Genomic DNA, 15,716 nt, shown 5'->3' on the forward strand with positions numbered 1-15,716 from the left:
GCCAATCATATAAGCAACCATCAGTTTGACCCATATGAAGAACAGCAAAATAAACTCAAACGCTCAATTAACTTAGTCCCACCATCCACACCAACTTTATCATATATTTAGTGAGTCAAAAATTTTTTGGAAGTGGTGCTCCTGGCCTGGGCAATGAACTTCCTAGCCTTGCTACTGCTACAGGAGTGCACCCAACTCGACACAGAATCAAGAAAGGAACTGATAAACAGGGGAACAGAGGAGAGTCGAGAAAGGAAAGAAAATAAAGGCCATGGCCATGAGAAAGGTGACTGACTAAAGATGCAGCGGCTGATAGCACCTTACATTCATTCAGTTTCGGCCCCAAACTCTTGGACAAGTCAGCAGAAATATGTTGGGAACGGACGGGACAGTGGCGTTTCAGAAGCACTTAAAAACAACGGACTGCGTGGAATCCTGCTTGAAAAGTTTGCCTGCTTGACGTCGCTTCAATCGCGTCCAGTTCAGTTCTTCGGCCTTTGGTGATTTGTTTGCTGGGAAAGATCCAACGCACGAGACGTTGACGTCCCCACGTAGACTGCGAGGTCGGCCAAAAGTTGCGCATCGATGATCAGCAGTAACGTTCTCGCAGCTGAGCGACATAATGGAACCAGTACGTTACGTACAGCAAGCGAACATGTGCTGCTGGAAATGGAAGGTGATTAAGTACCCGCAGCCCCTGCAACGACAAGTGAAAATTCAAAGTTCTCAACAGTGGTGACGTAGAATCAATCGTGTAGATCAGATTGCCTCTGTGCTCCGCCCGGTCTTTTATATATTGACGAGGTCAGATCAGGTCAGGCCAGGCCCACCCACCCTGTCCAACTGCACATTGAACCCTGCCTCCATCCATTTACTTCCTTCTTCCATCTTCCTCAACCGACTGGAAGTCATCCATCTACGGTGCTGTCATTTTTCCTTGTAAAATTCTGAGCCCACAGCCACAGCCATGCTCTCCCTTTCCCTGCTAAATGCGTCAGCTTCCTCAAATCTTTCAGTAGCAACTCTTTCGTATTGATACTGGTAACAAGCAATCACCCTTTATTGGAATTCCTTTCCGTCTCACCTACCTACCCTCTCATATAATAAATTATTATTCATATTAATAAATATGGCAAATTCAGGCAATCAGCGTCATCCTACCTGTGCCTATGGCTATGGATACATTTACTTGCAATAAGACCTTTTAATTAGTTTCTAATGAGGATTAGATCAACTTTGAATGAACTTGAATTTATATATCTATCAGATCCATATGTGGCGAAATTTTCTCGATTTCCTGCTGATTATTAATCATTCGAAGAATCTTTCTGAAGATCGACGACGGAAACAAGCAATAGTGAGATTCTTAATTAAGTTTTACACAAAATAGTTAGCTTTCAACTACAATCCCTTTGTTTCCGGCAACTCAGTTGCCCTCTTACTCTGCACTTGTGCTATATTCTGAGTACTGATATCGCTGTTCCATCTTTCTTATTTAACATAACGTGCAAGGAACCAAACCGGACGTCATTGATTCACCCGAAACAAAGCGTATTGGGATTTCGTGATGCTTAGATTCGCAAAGGACTTGATCTGCCGCTCAAAAAAATAAAATTTTAAGGAAGAAGTAAGTTCTACACCAAGGGCTGATTAAAACACGTAACCACTATAAAGAACTAAAGACGACTCAACTAATTAAGAATCTGGGTTGGTATAAGTAGATCAGCTGTGTGAGGATCAGTTGTAAGAGAGAAGGGCATGGCTGCGAGAGGGGGGAAAACATTTGTGGAGGAGATGAGGAGCATAGCAATGAAGTTTCATGTTGGGGAGTTCATGGATGGCAAATGGGAGCCAACGCTTGAAGGGTATCTCCAATCTCTGGTGGACAGCCAAATCGTCTTCGCCACTCTTGAAAACATTGTCTTGGAGGCTAAACACCTCGCATGTAAGTTTTTCTCTCTCTCTTGAGGCCATCCATTCCTGCTTTGATCTCCATTTGCCAGGTGCTACATACGTGAAAGCACAAGGCGCTATAATATATTGATCCTTTTATATTTACTCATAAAGTTCTTAATATTAAAATATAACTAAGAAGTTTAGTAAATCGTGGAAACTAACTTGAAGATATGTGTGTCTTTGTCGAACATTTCAATGTCACATAAGATGATTCGCAGGAAATACCTCTATATATATATATATATATATATATATGAAGTGAAGTGTCTTATCAACCCACATAGGCCGATGGGCTTCTTATAAGAGGAGGGCCTTCTGTTTTGGGCCGTCTATTATATCAGGCAGTCTAATCTAATGTTTAACTTTGGTTCTTTGTTAGTCTTGGATAAAAAAAAAAAAAAAAAAAAATCTTTCTTTTTTTTTCGATACGCAATAGTACCATGCTAGATCGTTTTATGAAATTTTCGGGACAAGATGGATAAAAATTAATATTTTCAACATCGCTCGTAATTTAGTTGTCGTGTCCTACTCTTCTTAAAATGATGGGACACTTGTGGAGAGTGCCGCTTGCGCCATCCGGGTCGCATATGTCTGATTGCCTTTTCTCTTATTTTTCTCAGATGTGGAGCTCCGGAACACGGGGCTGGAAAGGAAGGAGAAGATAGAGAAGGACGTGATCTGGTTCCAGGAGCAAGGCTACCCCATCCCTACACCGTCGCCCTCTGGAATCGCCTACTCTTCGTATCTGGAAGGAATTTCGATGGGAGATCCCGCTGCTTTCGTTTGTCACTTCTACAACATATATTTTGCGCACACTGCAGGCGGCCGCATAATTGGAAAGAAGGTTCTGCCGTCAATGAAAGCTCCTTTTTATCAATTTTCGTTGTCGAAAGTACCTTTTCATATGAACGTCTTTTTCCTCAACTGATCGGTTTCTTCTCTCCAATTTTCCTATACAATTTTTTTAATAATGTTCTTTATAACTTCCTTTGATATTCTTTTCTTTTACACAATTCTTTTCCAAATAGTTAACCCTTTCAAGATAAGAATTGATCCAAAAAGTTGCTAAGGGAGCAGTTATTACCGTCTCTCTCCATGATGCAATAGGAATTCCTTTCTGAGGTGACTTTGTCTTCCCAACCCTAATTGGGTCCACAATATAACACGACAACTTTTGCACCTGTCACCCTTCTATTTTTCAATTGGAGAAGGTCCCACCGGAGATGCGAAATTTCCAGCGTCGTGCTTCTAAAACAAGTCTCAGTAACCTGATAGCATTTTGCAGGTTTCTAATAAATTATTGAAGAATCATGAACTGAATTTCTACAAGTGGGACGGGGAACTCGGCCAACTGATGCAGAACGCCAGGGAGAGGCTCAACCAAATTGCTCAAGTAAGCACTGCTCATTAGTCGTTTAGTCCTTGGCTGGCAAATTCCACCTCCCTTCGTTTCCCTTGTGTTCCTGATGGGATGGTACGCATGAAATACGGGTTCAAGTGAGTTCATGGGAGGCCATTGTTTTCTGATGGCGGATTCAACTCTGCCGGATGCCAGATGTGTCGTGTCGTGTCGGGTCGGGTCACTCAAAGTTGAAAACCGATTGGTAGAAAACATGTTACGGGGGCACTATTGCGTGACAGCTGTTACACAGTAAAAGGCATTTTTTCAAAAAAAAAAGAAATAGTTGTTTAAAACTTTTAAAAAAAACATTTTTGAAAAAAAAATGTTAAAAATGAAAAAAATGCGTTTTTAACCCAGTTTTTTTGTATTTTTTCATTTTGAAATTTTTTTTTATTTTCTATTTTTTATTTGTTGCAAATTTAAATTCTTTCACTTATTTTATTTTTTATTTTTTAAAAGTTTTTAAAATGTATTGTATTTTTTTTGTTTTTTTAATTTTTTTCAAACTCGTAGTATTTATTTTATTTTTTTAATTTTTTAAAAGTTTTAAAAATGTATTTTTTTTTTCAAATTCGTAGTATTATATTTGAAAAAAAAAAATTCATTTAAAAGTCAAAGACGTTATTTGTAACTACAACTTTTAGTGACAGATTTTAAATTTTTTATTGATGCTGCAGCATCTGGCAAATTAGAATCCTCCCATTACTGATTTTGATATTTGGACTTAAAAAGGCCTTCGTGTTAAAGGACGCCAATTAAGGGAGGAGGGAGGAGACCAACCGTCACGAGACTATCACCATGCAGCTCTCCCTGAGTCAGGAAGCACACTTAGCTTTGGCTTATGCAAACACCGCCCATGAGATTTCTTGGTTGCCTGTCTAACAGCCGAGGTCCAGCCTATAAACAAACAGTGGATTACGTCAGGCTTACGGATTCAAGGATCTGAGTTCTGAATCTGATGTTTGGGTCCCTTATCGTGCATCTTAAATCTATGCCCGCACATCGTGTTTAAACAGTGAATCCCAAGTAGAATTTACATTTTTATTCTGGCATTTAACAGCAAGAACTTATTGCGTGCACCTCCGTTTTCTCTCTTTTTCTGCAGAACTGGTCCACAGAAGAAAGAAGACATTGTTTGGAAGAGACCAAGACATCATTCCACTACTCACTTCAGATATTAAATTCAATATGGCGCTAAGTATCACGCAATACCGGAGGCAGAAGCTTTTTACTGAAGGGCATAATACGTAATAACTCAAATTTAAACCTTCCAAAAAGTTTTGACCCTTCGAATACATATTAAAATGCTATGAAGCACCAATATGTAATAAACCAATTTATGTTGGTCCGTGTGGGTAACTGCCCTCAGTAGCCCACATGTGGCGTGCCCACTGGTATTGTGTGCTCGTACTGGTGTTAAATACAAGGTTTCCTCCAAGCATCTGGAACTGATGGTGTTGATGGTATAGTGTGAACTCATAAATAAAGTACATTTTTGTTGTTATCTTTCACCAACTCGCACACACCCACACATGAATAATATACTTCACTGTCGGAAAGAATGGGCCGAATGAACATTATCATTCAAGGCCAAAGTAGTACATTAATGTCTTACATTGTTAACTAAAAAAGCTTTAGCTTCAGCTACATATCTCTGCGTATCTCCTAGTGCGTCTAACTTCACGTTGTCCCCCAATAATTGGTTTGTCTTTTTTACGGCAGCTAGTTTTGCTGCTTCTAGTTCCTTTAATCGTCTCACCCCTGCCTCCAGTTCCTCTTCCAGGATCTTTTTCACTTCGACCTTACTGTCTATTTCAAAGGTGATGGTTTGGTAGTTCAGTATTAACAAGTGGAGCTCTTCCAGCGCCTCCTCCCTTAACTGCAGTAGAGATCCTCTTTCTGAAGTAAGATTTTGCAGCTCACAGTTGGCATCCTCTACAGCCCTGTTTGCTGCAGTTACTTCAGCTTCAACGCTTTGACACTCAATATCCAGTGCCTTGTATTGCACCTTCAGTTGTTCTGCCTCTCTTTTAATGAACTTGATCTTCCCTTCTGCTTGCCTTAGCTCAACTGGAAGCTTTGTCCTCTCTTCTTCAGCCTTCAACAATTCAGCAGCTTTACCCAGCTGCAACTGTCTGACGTTCTGTGTCAAAAAGGCTGGCTTGTTAGTGCTATCAACGAATAATGCCTTCTCTGTTTCTTTCCTCCGATTGTCAGCAGCTTCCAGCCTTGATTTTAGGTTGCTAATGATGTTTTGCGTGGTAATTTCTTGTTCTTGAGACTTTAAATGTGCACACTTAACATTCTCCATCCGAGCTTGCAGGTCAGCTAAGCACTTCTTCTTTTGATCCAGAAGACATGAAAACTCGCTCAACTTAGCTCTTGCTTGAGCTTCTTGCTGCTCCAAACGGTGATTTGTTTCATGTAGATTTGACACGTGTGATTTGAAACCGTAGAATCTACTATTGACTCTGGATCTGCTCTCCTCGAATTCAGCATACACGAGTTCAATGAATGCAATCTCCCTTTCCTTCATCCAATTATTATCCTCAGCTATTTCAATTTCTTCATGGAGCTTTTCAATCTCACAGGATGTTTTCTTGATTGTGTCAAAGATACCCACGGCCATCACTACTTCATTGAATTTGTCTTCTGCCAGATGCAACTTCTTCAAAGCCATGTTTAGTTCCTCCTTCGACACTTGAGCTTCAGCCTGTAGTTTACCTGTTTCTTCACATTCATATCCTACTCTTTTTACTTCATCGATGTTGTTCTCCATGGACTGGAGCTTCCTCTTCAGTGCATCTCTTTCCTGCATAGCGTTCTCATATAATCCCATCAGTTTATCATTCTCTTCATGCATTTCGTGCAGCTGCTCTTCCAGCACTTTGACATCCTTCATGTGAAGGAGATTATCGTGATCTTCATCTACCGTTTCTTCATTAAGTATCCCCTTCATATTTGTATCATCAGCTGAAATTTTACCTTCATGCAGCTCAATCAGTCCAGCCTTGTTTTCAATCAGAGATTTCAACTTTTTCCGCAATTCATTATTTTCTTTTTCTAGAAAAATGGCAGTTTCATGAGCTTCAGCTTCCCTCTGGCTAGCAACCGCAATTGCGTCAACCATGGCTTTAAGTTCCATCTGATCAGAGACACTGCTTGCTCCTGGATCGCATGTCCTTGACAAGTTGTGATCATCTGTTTTCTGCTTTATTGATTCTTTTATGTTCTCCGTAATCTTCTTCTCTTCCTCAAGCTGCAATACTAAACCATCAACCCTCCTGTAACATCAGGAGAAAAAATATATATAAACCAGAAGGTATTGAATGAGAAAAAGGAAGATACATGAAGCCAGGATAGAATGAAAATAAGACGGGTTAGTCAAGGTCATTAATCATCAAAGAATAGAAAGTAAATCGTCCAATTTCACACAAAAAAAAAAGAAAATAAAGTTTGATATTTTGGTTACTCAGCCTTACACCACTCTCCAGATTGTGCAATTTTATTCTTTGCTACACCCCGTTAAGGCTTAGATGGAATGTTTTTACTTCAAAAAGCTGTTTGATCTGGTGATGGGAATGTAACTTACTAACTTCACTAGTATTCCAATTTAGTTGGAACACCTTGTTCCTGCTAAGGACCATGTCAATGTTTGGGTTTCATGATAATGGAGTCAATTCAATTAACGAAATAATAAAAATAAGAGCATAAAAGAGTAACCTATAGATACTGTAGCAATTATGTTCAGTGCCAAACCTCTCCAGTTTCTCTTTGGCATCAAGACAAGTCTTCAGATTTTTGCGTAGCGCCTCAACTTCTCTCTGACACTGAATAACCTACAAAGGATAAATTAATTGGTCAGCGATATCTTTGGGCAAGAAAAAAAGTGTTTTTGGTGTTCATTTGCACCATCAGTTTCCACATTATAAAATGCCAAAAAGGTAAAGATTTCCAATGCAAAATTTAGAGAACGATGATGTATGATGGTTGATAAGTATCAGGAAGTGGAAAGGAACTACAGAATCCATTAGAAGGGCTAGATTTTTCCGAGAAAATAAAGTATGCATGTTTTAGCTCCCCTAACATGATGTTACTTCACAGGATGCTTTTATGATGAAGATAAAGCTTTCCAATAAGCAAACCTGCACTTGAAGGACTTCATTCTCTTCACGGATGGAAGAATAGTCCAGATGCGATGATATATCCTGCCAACAAAATTCACAATAGATAAATGAAAAATGTAAGCACATGCAACAAAAGCAGGAAGACGCATCCCAAGCGAACTACATCAAACTTATATATGATCTTAATGATCAAACTTCTATACAATCGTAATGAGATGCATTAGCAGTCTAGCATGTGTATGGATGGGAAAGAAGAATTTAGGACAATATCTAGTCAAAATTATTGATTAATAAATCAAGTGAAGGATTATGAAATCAAATTGAGAATAGCTTTCACAAATTAAATCCAAAGTAAAGCTTTATGAGTAGCCCTAGGACCTATAGTTCCTTAGTTTGCTAAACTTTCTTTTATAACCTAAACACTTCTTGAGAGTAGAAGCCGCTGCAATCTAATTGAGCGCAGATATTTTCAAGATCCCATTTCAATGTCAAAACCCAGATTAATGCTTCTATGAAGAGTTGATGAGATGATGAAGAAAAGTCACAAGACTCTAGTTGTTGACTTATTTCATTATCTCCACAAACTAAACTATTTTCCTGAATAATATCGATCAGCCCAGAGAAGTGTTTCTTTCTTAAGGGAACTAAAGTTGATATAGAACTTGTCGCTTGCCTGGGTAGATGTCAACAAGTTATCATCATTCCCCATCAGGATGCTTGTTGCGATGCTTCCTTTCTGAAGAGAAAAAAAGCCAAGAGAAGTTTACCAAAAGAGGTAATATTTTAAAATAGGAGAATAGAAGGAAAAGGATGTGAACTGTTATTTCTTATTCATTAGTAAATTATGAACCTGAACTCTGTCCATGTCCCTCTCATGCATCAACTTCCAATCCAGTGCTTCAAGCAGCTAAAACAAAATGAGAGACTGCGTCAGCCTTCAAGTAAGTCATAATCCAGTAGAAAGTATCAAGTAAGTTTCCAAGACCTTGTCTTGTAGTATGTCAACTTGCTCAATCAACATCTCTCTTTCGCCATCCTCATAAAATGACTGGAACCTGTCATATGCAGACACCAAAGTTACAAAATATTGCCCAACAATTGCTTATCCAAAGCCAAAACATTTTGTATTTCCATACAATGCTGTAGAAGGCATATATTAGCATTTGATTATGTCTGCCCTAAAAGCAATGTTTACCTTCTAAGTTCTTCCTTCAATTTCAAGTTTTCCATGGCAAACCTAGTTACATCTAGGTTCCTATCCACTTGGCCTCGGAGAATATCTATCTCCTTAATAAGTTCCTTTTTCTCTTGTAGAAGGTGTTCTTCAACAGATATCTTTGAAGAAGTAAGTGCCTCCAATCTCTTTATTCCTGCTTCACGAAACCTAAGTCTCATCTTTAAGCCTTGGATTTCAGCTTCTCGTTGCTTTGCCTGAAATTATATATTCCCCAGGTAAATATAACATTGACATTTTCTGAAGAATACCCAAAAAAAAAAAACCAGAGATCTATGAAATTTCGGTGTATACAATATTGCTCAATTTGGAGTTCCTGTATCTTGAAGAAAAATCAAACCAGCTAGTATGAAATCTTTTGAAGTGCAAGAAAAAGATGCCTAGTGTTTTGCAAGATTCCTGTATTGGATGTCAAAAGGGATTATTGATCATACTTATGTGAAATGTGTGTTCCACTTCTTTGGAAACCCTTTTATCAGAAAAGGATATAAAGGATTTTGTACTTCGACAGAGTAAGAGGGTCAGAAAAGGAATAAACAACAATAATCTGCAACTCAAAAACACAAATTATTTTCACTTTCCCATTAGCTTCTCAATAGATATGCAAATGAGAATACAGAGCAAGGGAACAAACCAGTTGCAGGGTAGCCTGATTTTCGGCAGCTAATGCTTTCAACGATGCTTCTTTATCCTGTTCTCTTCTTATAGCAGCTACAAGAGCAGCCTCAAGATCCCTCTTCTGCAAGTATGCAGGAAAAAAGAAAAAGTATAGATAGTAACATCTAGATGCTTTGCTAAAAATAATTTGTCCAATGTGTCCTGCTAAACTAATCTGGTAAAACTACTTAACCAAGTAACATTACCTTAAAGACCTTTTTGTCAGATGTAAGTGGACTGAGTGATCCTTGCAATGCATCCCATTTGAAAGACCCAGGTGAACCAGGGAAGCTTATGCTCAAACTCTCGTTTTCTGGGTTATCTGGTCCCCCATTGGCTATAGCCCTCAAGCGGTTAACTTCTTTCTGCAAACAAAAGTAGCTGATATGATAAGTGAAGTAAAGAAGACAATTCAATAGTCTCAGAGAAAGGCCTTGTGTCAGTTAACTTGGATGTAAATTAGTATATTCAAATAATTCTGAAGATTCTCATGCGTAGAATGTATAAAAGCAGGGACACATCATACTGTGTTCAATGTTGCCTACTTAATTTACTAACAAGTTTCTCCATGTCTGATAATGCATGACTCAATTCCTGACATGAAGAAGACACATAAGCAAATTGTACACACTAATGGAACTGTTATGAGTAGAGAAAATCCAAGGACAATTCCATTACAAGATCTGATCCAAGAAAGGGCAGTTGTGCACATGGGCCACTTGTAACTGGAAAATGATAATCTGCTTGACACGAATGGCAAGAGACATGCATGCATCCAAAAGACTAAAAATATCTAGTTGATTTGGGCCAAATGTTAGTGATTTGTAGCACAAACATTACCTTGAGCTGTTGAATCTGCATGCGCAAAGCAAGGACATCTCCTGAAGTATCCTCATTTACAATCGCCTGTCAAGTGGTTGATAAGCACTTCTTATATGGCTTAAAGCAAGGCACTGGAAAAGATAACTGAATGTTTGAACAAAAATCAAATTGATAAATTTCAGACCATCATATACATACATTGTTCCTAATAAATTTTGCTCGTTGAGCAAATTTCAAGGTGCTCAGTGTCTCCAGTGAACAGCTGCAGCAAAAGCGTGACATTAAATAGACTAGGCCTAGAACGGAAAAAGCAACAACACAATAAAGATCTAATTATGCATCGGACATTGAAATCACTCACCAACTGGAGGGGCTAATGTTTGCTATAATAGTTGTCTTGGAGTTCCCACCTAATGAATCCTATATACCAAAGAAGTTAATTCAATATATTTCTTGAAAAATAATACGCAGAATTTAGCAGACATGCAGAATAAGTATCCAATAGAACAATTTTAAGAAAAAAACCTGAAGAAGAAAGGTCAATTTTGAATCACGATAAGGAACATGTTGTGCTTTTCCATTAGAGATGTTCACCAGGTTCATGATTACAAGCCTGCAGAAAGAACGTTTTAGCAACATTTAAAGCATCTCTTGGTGTAAACAAAAACAACAAGAGGAAGCAATTCATGATTTTTCAAAAGTGTGAGAAATCTGATATGAGCCACACCTTGGTATCACCACAGTTTAGTTTTTGCAGAAAGTAGAGAATAAGAGAAGAGTGCACGATGAGTTTAGGGCAAAAACGTTAGAGCACGCCTGGCAACCCAGATCCCAAACACGTCCATTTTAACAAGGACATTAAGGAAAATATTGCTTAACAGAAATTTCAAGTACCCCAATGTAGAAAGTGACTTGTTGATGTTTGTAGCTTCCTTCAGCCGGTCACCTTCAGCTCCTGAACTCTTTTGCCTGCAGTGCAGTAATGAGTATTCCCTTTTCACTATGATGATTGGTTAATAGTGTGTTAATAACCACATAGGTTAAAAGGCTATAGCAAGTGGAAAATAGAATAAGCAAGTAACCTAATAAATAATCTATGATCAGCATACAAAGAAAAGTATCTTACCTTTCTGAACCAGCAAGGTCCACAAGATTCAAACGAGCAAACCGGTGGTGACTTACACCTTGTCTCTCCCACTACAGATGAATAATATGCAATATTAATGCAAAAATAATTAGAATCAACTTCGGTATCAAATATGACGAATAACTAAGGAAATCATATTTGAAAAAAGCCTTTGTTAGAAACAAGGATGCCACAGGTCAAATGCATGACTGATGGTTCTTTTAACAATAAATCTGCCATCACTGTAGGTATTGTGTCTTTTACTACTGTAGGAGGTTGATCAAGCATCAAAAAGGAAAATGGATCTGACCTTGCTTTCAATAACACATGTGAAAACACTATGAGACCGACTACTTGCACGGTTCATATTGGTGGCAGCTACTTTTCTATTTGCTGCACCCTGAACAAAAAGGAAAAACGAATAAGAGTTACACGCATTCATGACCAAGTATCAACCCATATGCTTGTGTTTATGCACATGGTAGCCTAATAGACGTGGCATTGAACATATTTGTTCCATGTGATATTTAACTTAACCACACCAAAATATTAATTTTAGTGATTTCACTTGTGTATCACCAACCTGAAGAAGCTGCTCCATTACATCGCGCACACTTGAAACCTCAAATTCTCTCAAATTCTCCACATAAACACCTTTCTTTGCATCTTCTCTTATCTGAAAACAGTAAGATATCACAAAAAATTAGAACAAGCATTTAGCAGTCTCATGCTTATTGTCAACATTTATACACAATATTGTCAAGAAACCAAAACTTCATTCTAATGCTAATTGTGAAGACCCTCCGCATGGTCTAGAAGCAAGAACGACACCCACTTTATTGGCACATAAAATGAAAGCATCTATTAAAAGTATAGAAAAGGCCTATCCTTCTGCAGTATATTTCTAAGTTATGAAAAAATTTGATAAAAAAAGAAACAAAGAGAACAGATTTATTTGAAAAACAGCTTGGTAAAGTCATAGAGCCTTATTCGACATTACTTTTACTAATCCTTTCTAAGGAGCAATGTTATATAAACATGTGTAGAATGCAAATTTGGCATAAATGCATACAACTTAGATAAAGTTTTAGAACAAAAGAATCTAACCCATTGAAAAGATGTTTTCAGCATGACCAGAAACCTACAGAACAACTATCTATTCTCATTATTTGGGCCAAAAACTGGGTTTCTGAGCCTATGTATTTTGATGCATTCTCAGCTATTCATTTTAAGATGAGTATTAAAAACATTGATACACATTTAATTGCAGCAATGCCAAACCTGGTTGACCTCAAATGGAAACCTATAGATCACATCTATAAATTCAATCTGCAGAAAAATGAAAAAGAAAAAATGCAGATCTTAACTAGATTAAATATCAGTGCATATGTATGATGTGCATGCACACTTGTGTGAATCTATGTATGTATGTGTGAATTGTGTGTGCATTCATACAAACAGTGTTTGCCCACACACACACACACAGAGAGAGAGAGAGAGACGTTTTGAGATGTACCTGTAAATTTGAAGAGGAAGGATCTAAAAGATCTAAAATGTGCTCATTATATATTTCAAGGAACGAGCATTTGCAAATGAACTTTAGCTTCTCATCCCTTCGTGCCTCCTTTTCCTGAAGCAAAACCCAAACTACTAGCCTGAGACCAAGTTCACTTGAGAACAAAGAATACAAAACAAACGTTGATAGATTGCTGGCACCCAGGAAATTGGCAAAAAGTCCACTAGATTTAGATGAAGTTCACTCGAGAACAATGGAATATAATTCAGAGTAACATAGAGAATATGAAGCAATTGGCAAAATGATACCTTTGCATTTTGCAAAGTATACACTTTTGTCTCAAACACAAGTCATGTGGACCCACCAAAGTGACTGTGGCACCCAAGTCCATACTCATCTTGGGTGCAGGTCTGCCTTACATGCACCAAAAACAGAAGTGCAAGAAGTCATGTGTAGTCAGCACATCCAGACTATTTTTTTCCAGTTTTGCCCTGGGTGCACACCCAGACTCGAGTCAAAGAAGAATCTAGTATGGTCAACAGTTCACCAGGGTTTCTTCATCTTGGAATAAGTCAACTATGATCATGTTTATTACCAATTCATTAAGAAATAAACTTAAAAAAGAAAGTGAAAACAGAAATGAAGTAGAGATTAACTTCAATGCAAAATGAAGAAATGAACAATTTCGAGCAAAGAACAAAAACTTAACAGGCCTTGATTTTCCCATAAATGCAAATCATAGAGCAAGTGCTGTCTAGTCATTCATCAAAAAGATGGAAACTAGCAAAAAATGCAGCACATAACAAATTCAATTAAACTACAACCTATCACCTGGAAAAAAAAACAAAGAATTTATCACTTCCCAACACATAGTTTTTTTTATAAATAAACAAATGCGTGTTTACCTTTTGAATCCTTGAGAACAAGTAGTCAAATACCCTAGGTGTCATTCCACAGTTCACGCTATGTCTGCCACTTCCTCCCTCAATGTCCCCAAGCATTGTATGAGTCTTTCCGCTTCCAGTCTATGGATAAGAATAAAAAAAACACAAGATGTCATCAGCATGGCAAACAGGGTGGTGGATCATACTGAAAAACATGATATAAGCTCTGCTTTGACAAAAGAAATGTTCTTGGTGCCCAAAAGCATAGACGTGAATATTTTGTGGCTCCAGAACATGGAAACCTAGATCATAGTCCTCTAATTTCTACATACTTGACCATATGCAAACATGCAACTGTTGTATCCTCCCATGCAATTCTCTACCATCGGCAATCCAGCCACTTTGAAAAGCTTCTCCTGTTAATTGACATAAATTAACACCATCGAAAATGTTTACTAACATGGATAGCTTGCAACATTAAGAAACAAAAAAATCAATGAACTTTACCTGGCTAACATTTTCATCTGCGACTATGTCAAATGTGAAACGAGACTGTGGTTGACAAGTCCAAGTGATACTCTGAGGCCCATCTTGCCTAACACATCTTCGATGACCATGAAGAGAAATTTCAGAGCTGTTAAGGGGTCGAATTCTGATGATGACCTGGAAATTGAGGAATGCAAATGAATGTGAAAGTGGAGTCAATTGGAGCCACCATTTTCTTTTTTTATAATGGCAAGTGACTTGAAATGATATAATGCCGCAAATTACTTCAAAATAGAAAAAGTTGTAAACTCAATCTCATTGTGTAGACTTGACCTCAGTATGTGCACCTCCAATAACACTCGACAAACAGTTCTTTTTAAGTGGAAGTCCTTCTTCAGTAGTAGTAGAACCAAACTAAAGCAAAAGATTCAACAGAAAGAAACAAATTTCCAGTCGGTTAACGTTGCCATTCGGACCACACAGACAATTTAGTCTTTAGATACTCATTTTCTTTTCAAAGGATCTCAATTTCCATTAGTATGTGGATTTTAATTCAGCTTTGCGACAATGAAAAAGAACAAAGCTTCCCTCTCTTCCAGAGGGGGCATCCCTAAGCTTCTTGGTAAGGGGAGAAACCCAGAGACTCCTAGAAGGTAGTATCAGTGAAATGGACAAGAATTTTTTCGGATGCACGATAGAAGTCATGATAGAAACCAAGATTTTTAAAATGGTACAGTCAATTTGTGCACAAGACCCTCAAGAATGCGCTACATAAAGCTAAAATACTAAAAGGTCATAATTTCCTTGGTGAAAGACAGCTAACAGCATGCAATCCTGCATCCATGTTTCAAAGAAGACTTTCAACCCAAAAAAAGTAACGGATTTTGAAAGCTAAAAATAGTTTTGTACACGTAAACAATTAAACTAGATCAATAATGTCCTCTAGCAGAAACAACAAAAGCATGAAGCCAGAAGAACAAAGAGGAGAAGCACCTGAACATTGTTGTCTTTCCAGAAGTGAGGGTCTTCATGCAGTTCGAAGGTCCGTGTGAGCGCTGATGCCGTGTCAAACTGTTCGTTGTCTCGTTCCTTATCTTCACCGAGCATGGAAATGCCTTCCTTCGAAGCGGATCTTGATATAGCTGGGGAGAACCTACATGGATCGGTTTCTGGCAGGAAAAACAGTGGTTCTTGAGCAGGACATCGGTTGCGGACGGCACTCCCGGCCTCTGAAACCGGCGGCATTTCTGATTTTCCTTCTTACCTAGACCTAATTTCGGACTTCAAAAGAATGTGACGAAGAGGAAAATGATCAACTAAGATCTCGATGAAGGAAGAAAACCTTCGTCTGAAAAGATCAAGCAGAATAGGGCCGACCGGCTGAGAGAGAGAGAGAGAAAGAGAGGGACGTTAGTGCGACAGTGTGATTTTCAAATTCTGCGCTCCCACGCAGGGCTCGGGTTTCGTATGGAACAAAAAAGGACGGATTCGAAGAATCCGACAGTG

General features: G+C 38.3%; 2 protein-coding genes across 2 annotated transcripts; one reads left to right on the forward strand and one right to left on the reverse strand.

Annotated features, from left to right (window-relative positions):
- The first annotated feature begins 1,722 nt into the window (after positions 1 to 1,722).
- LOC116249037 (heme oxygenase 1, chloroplastic-like) lies at positions 1,723 to 4,860 on the forward strand. Its single transcript, XM_031622138.1, has 4 exons — positions 1,723 to 1,945; positions 2,577 to 2,800; positions 3,242 to 3,349; positions 4,464 to 4,860. Exons 1-4 carry the CDS (start codon positions 1,759 to 1,761, stop codon positions 4,554 to 4,556), a joined length of 612 nt encoding a protein of 203 aa, XP_031477998.1. The 5' UTR covers positions 1,723 to 1,758; the 3' UTR covers positions 4,557 to 4,860.
- LOC116249036 (kinesin-like protein KIN-12E) lies at positions 4,838 to 15,646 on the reverse strand. Its single transcript, XM_031622137.2, has 22 exons — positions 15,204 to 15,646; positions 14,232 to 14,387; positions 14,057 to 14,140; positions 13,746 to 13,865; positions 12,841 to 12,954; positions 11,908 to 12,000; positions 11,635 to 11,724; positions 11,325 to 11,395; positions 11,093 to 11,167; positions 10,724 to 10,811; positions 10,560 to 10,618; positions 10,397 to 10,460; positions 10,217 to 10,282; positions 9,583 to 9,741; positions 9,354 to 9,458; positions 8,681 to 8,916; positions 8,471 to 8,540; positions 8,336 to 8,392; positions 8,159 to 8,221; positions 7,504 to 7,566; positions 7,118 to 7,197; positions 4,838 to 6,642 (listed from the first exon to the last, which is right to left on the reverse strand). Exons 1-22 carry the CDS (start codon positions 15,453 to 15,455, stop codon positions 4,962 to 4,964), a joined length of 3,846 nt encoding a protein of 1,281 aa, XP_031477997.1. The 5' UTR covers positions 15,456 to 15,646; the 3' UTR covers positions 4,838 to 4,961.
- Between the last annotated feature and the right edge of the window lie 70 nt (positions 15,647 to 15,716).

The sequence above is a fragment of the Nymphaea colorata genome, chromosome 2 (assembly GCF_008831285.2).
Source record: "Nymphaea colorata isolate Beijing-Zhang1983 chromosome 2, ASM883128v2, whole genome shotgun sequence".
NCBI lineage: Eukaryota > Viridiplantae > Streptophyta > Magnoliopsida > Nymphaeales > Nymphaeaceae > Nymphaea > Nymphaea colorata.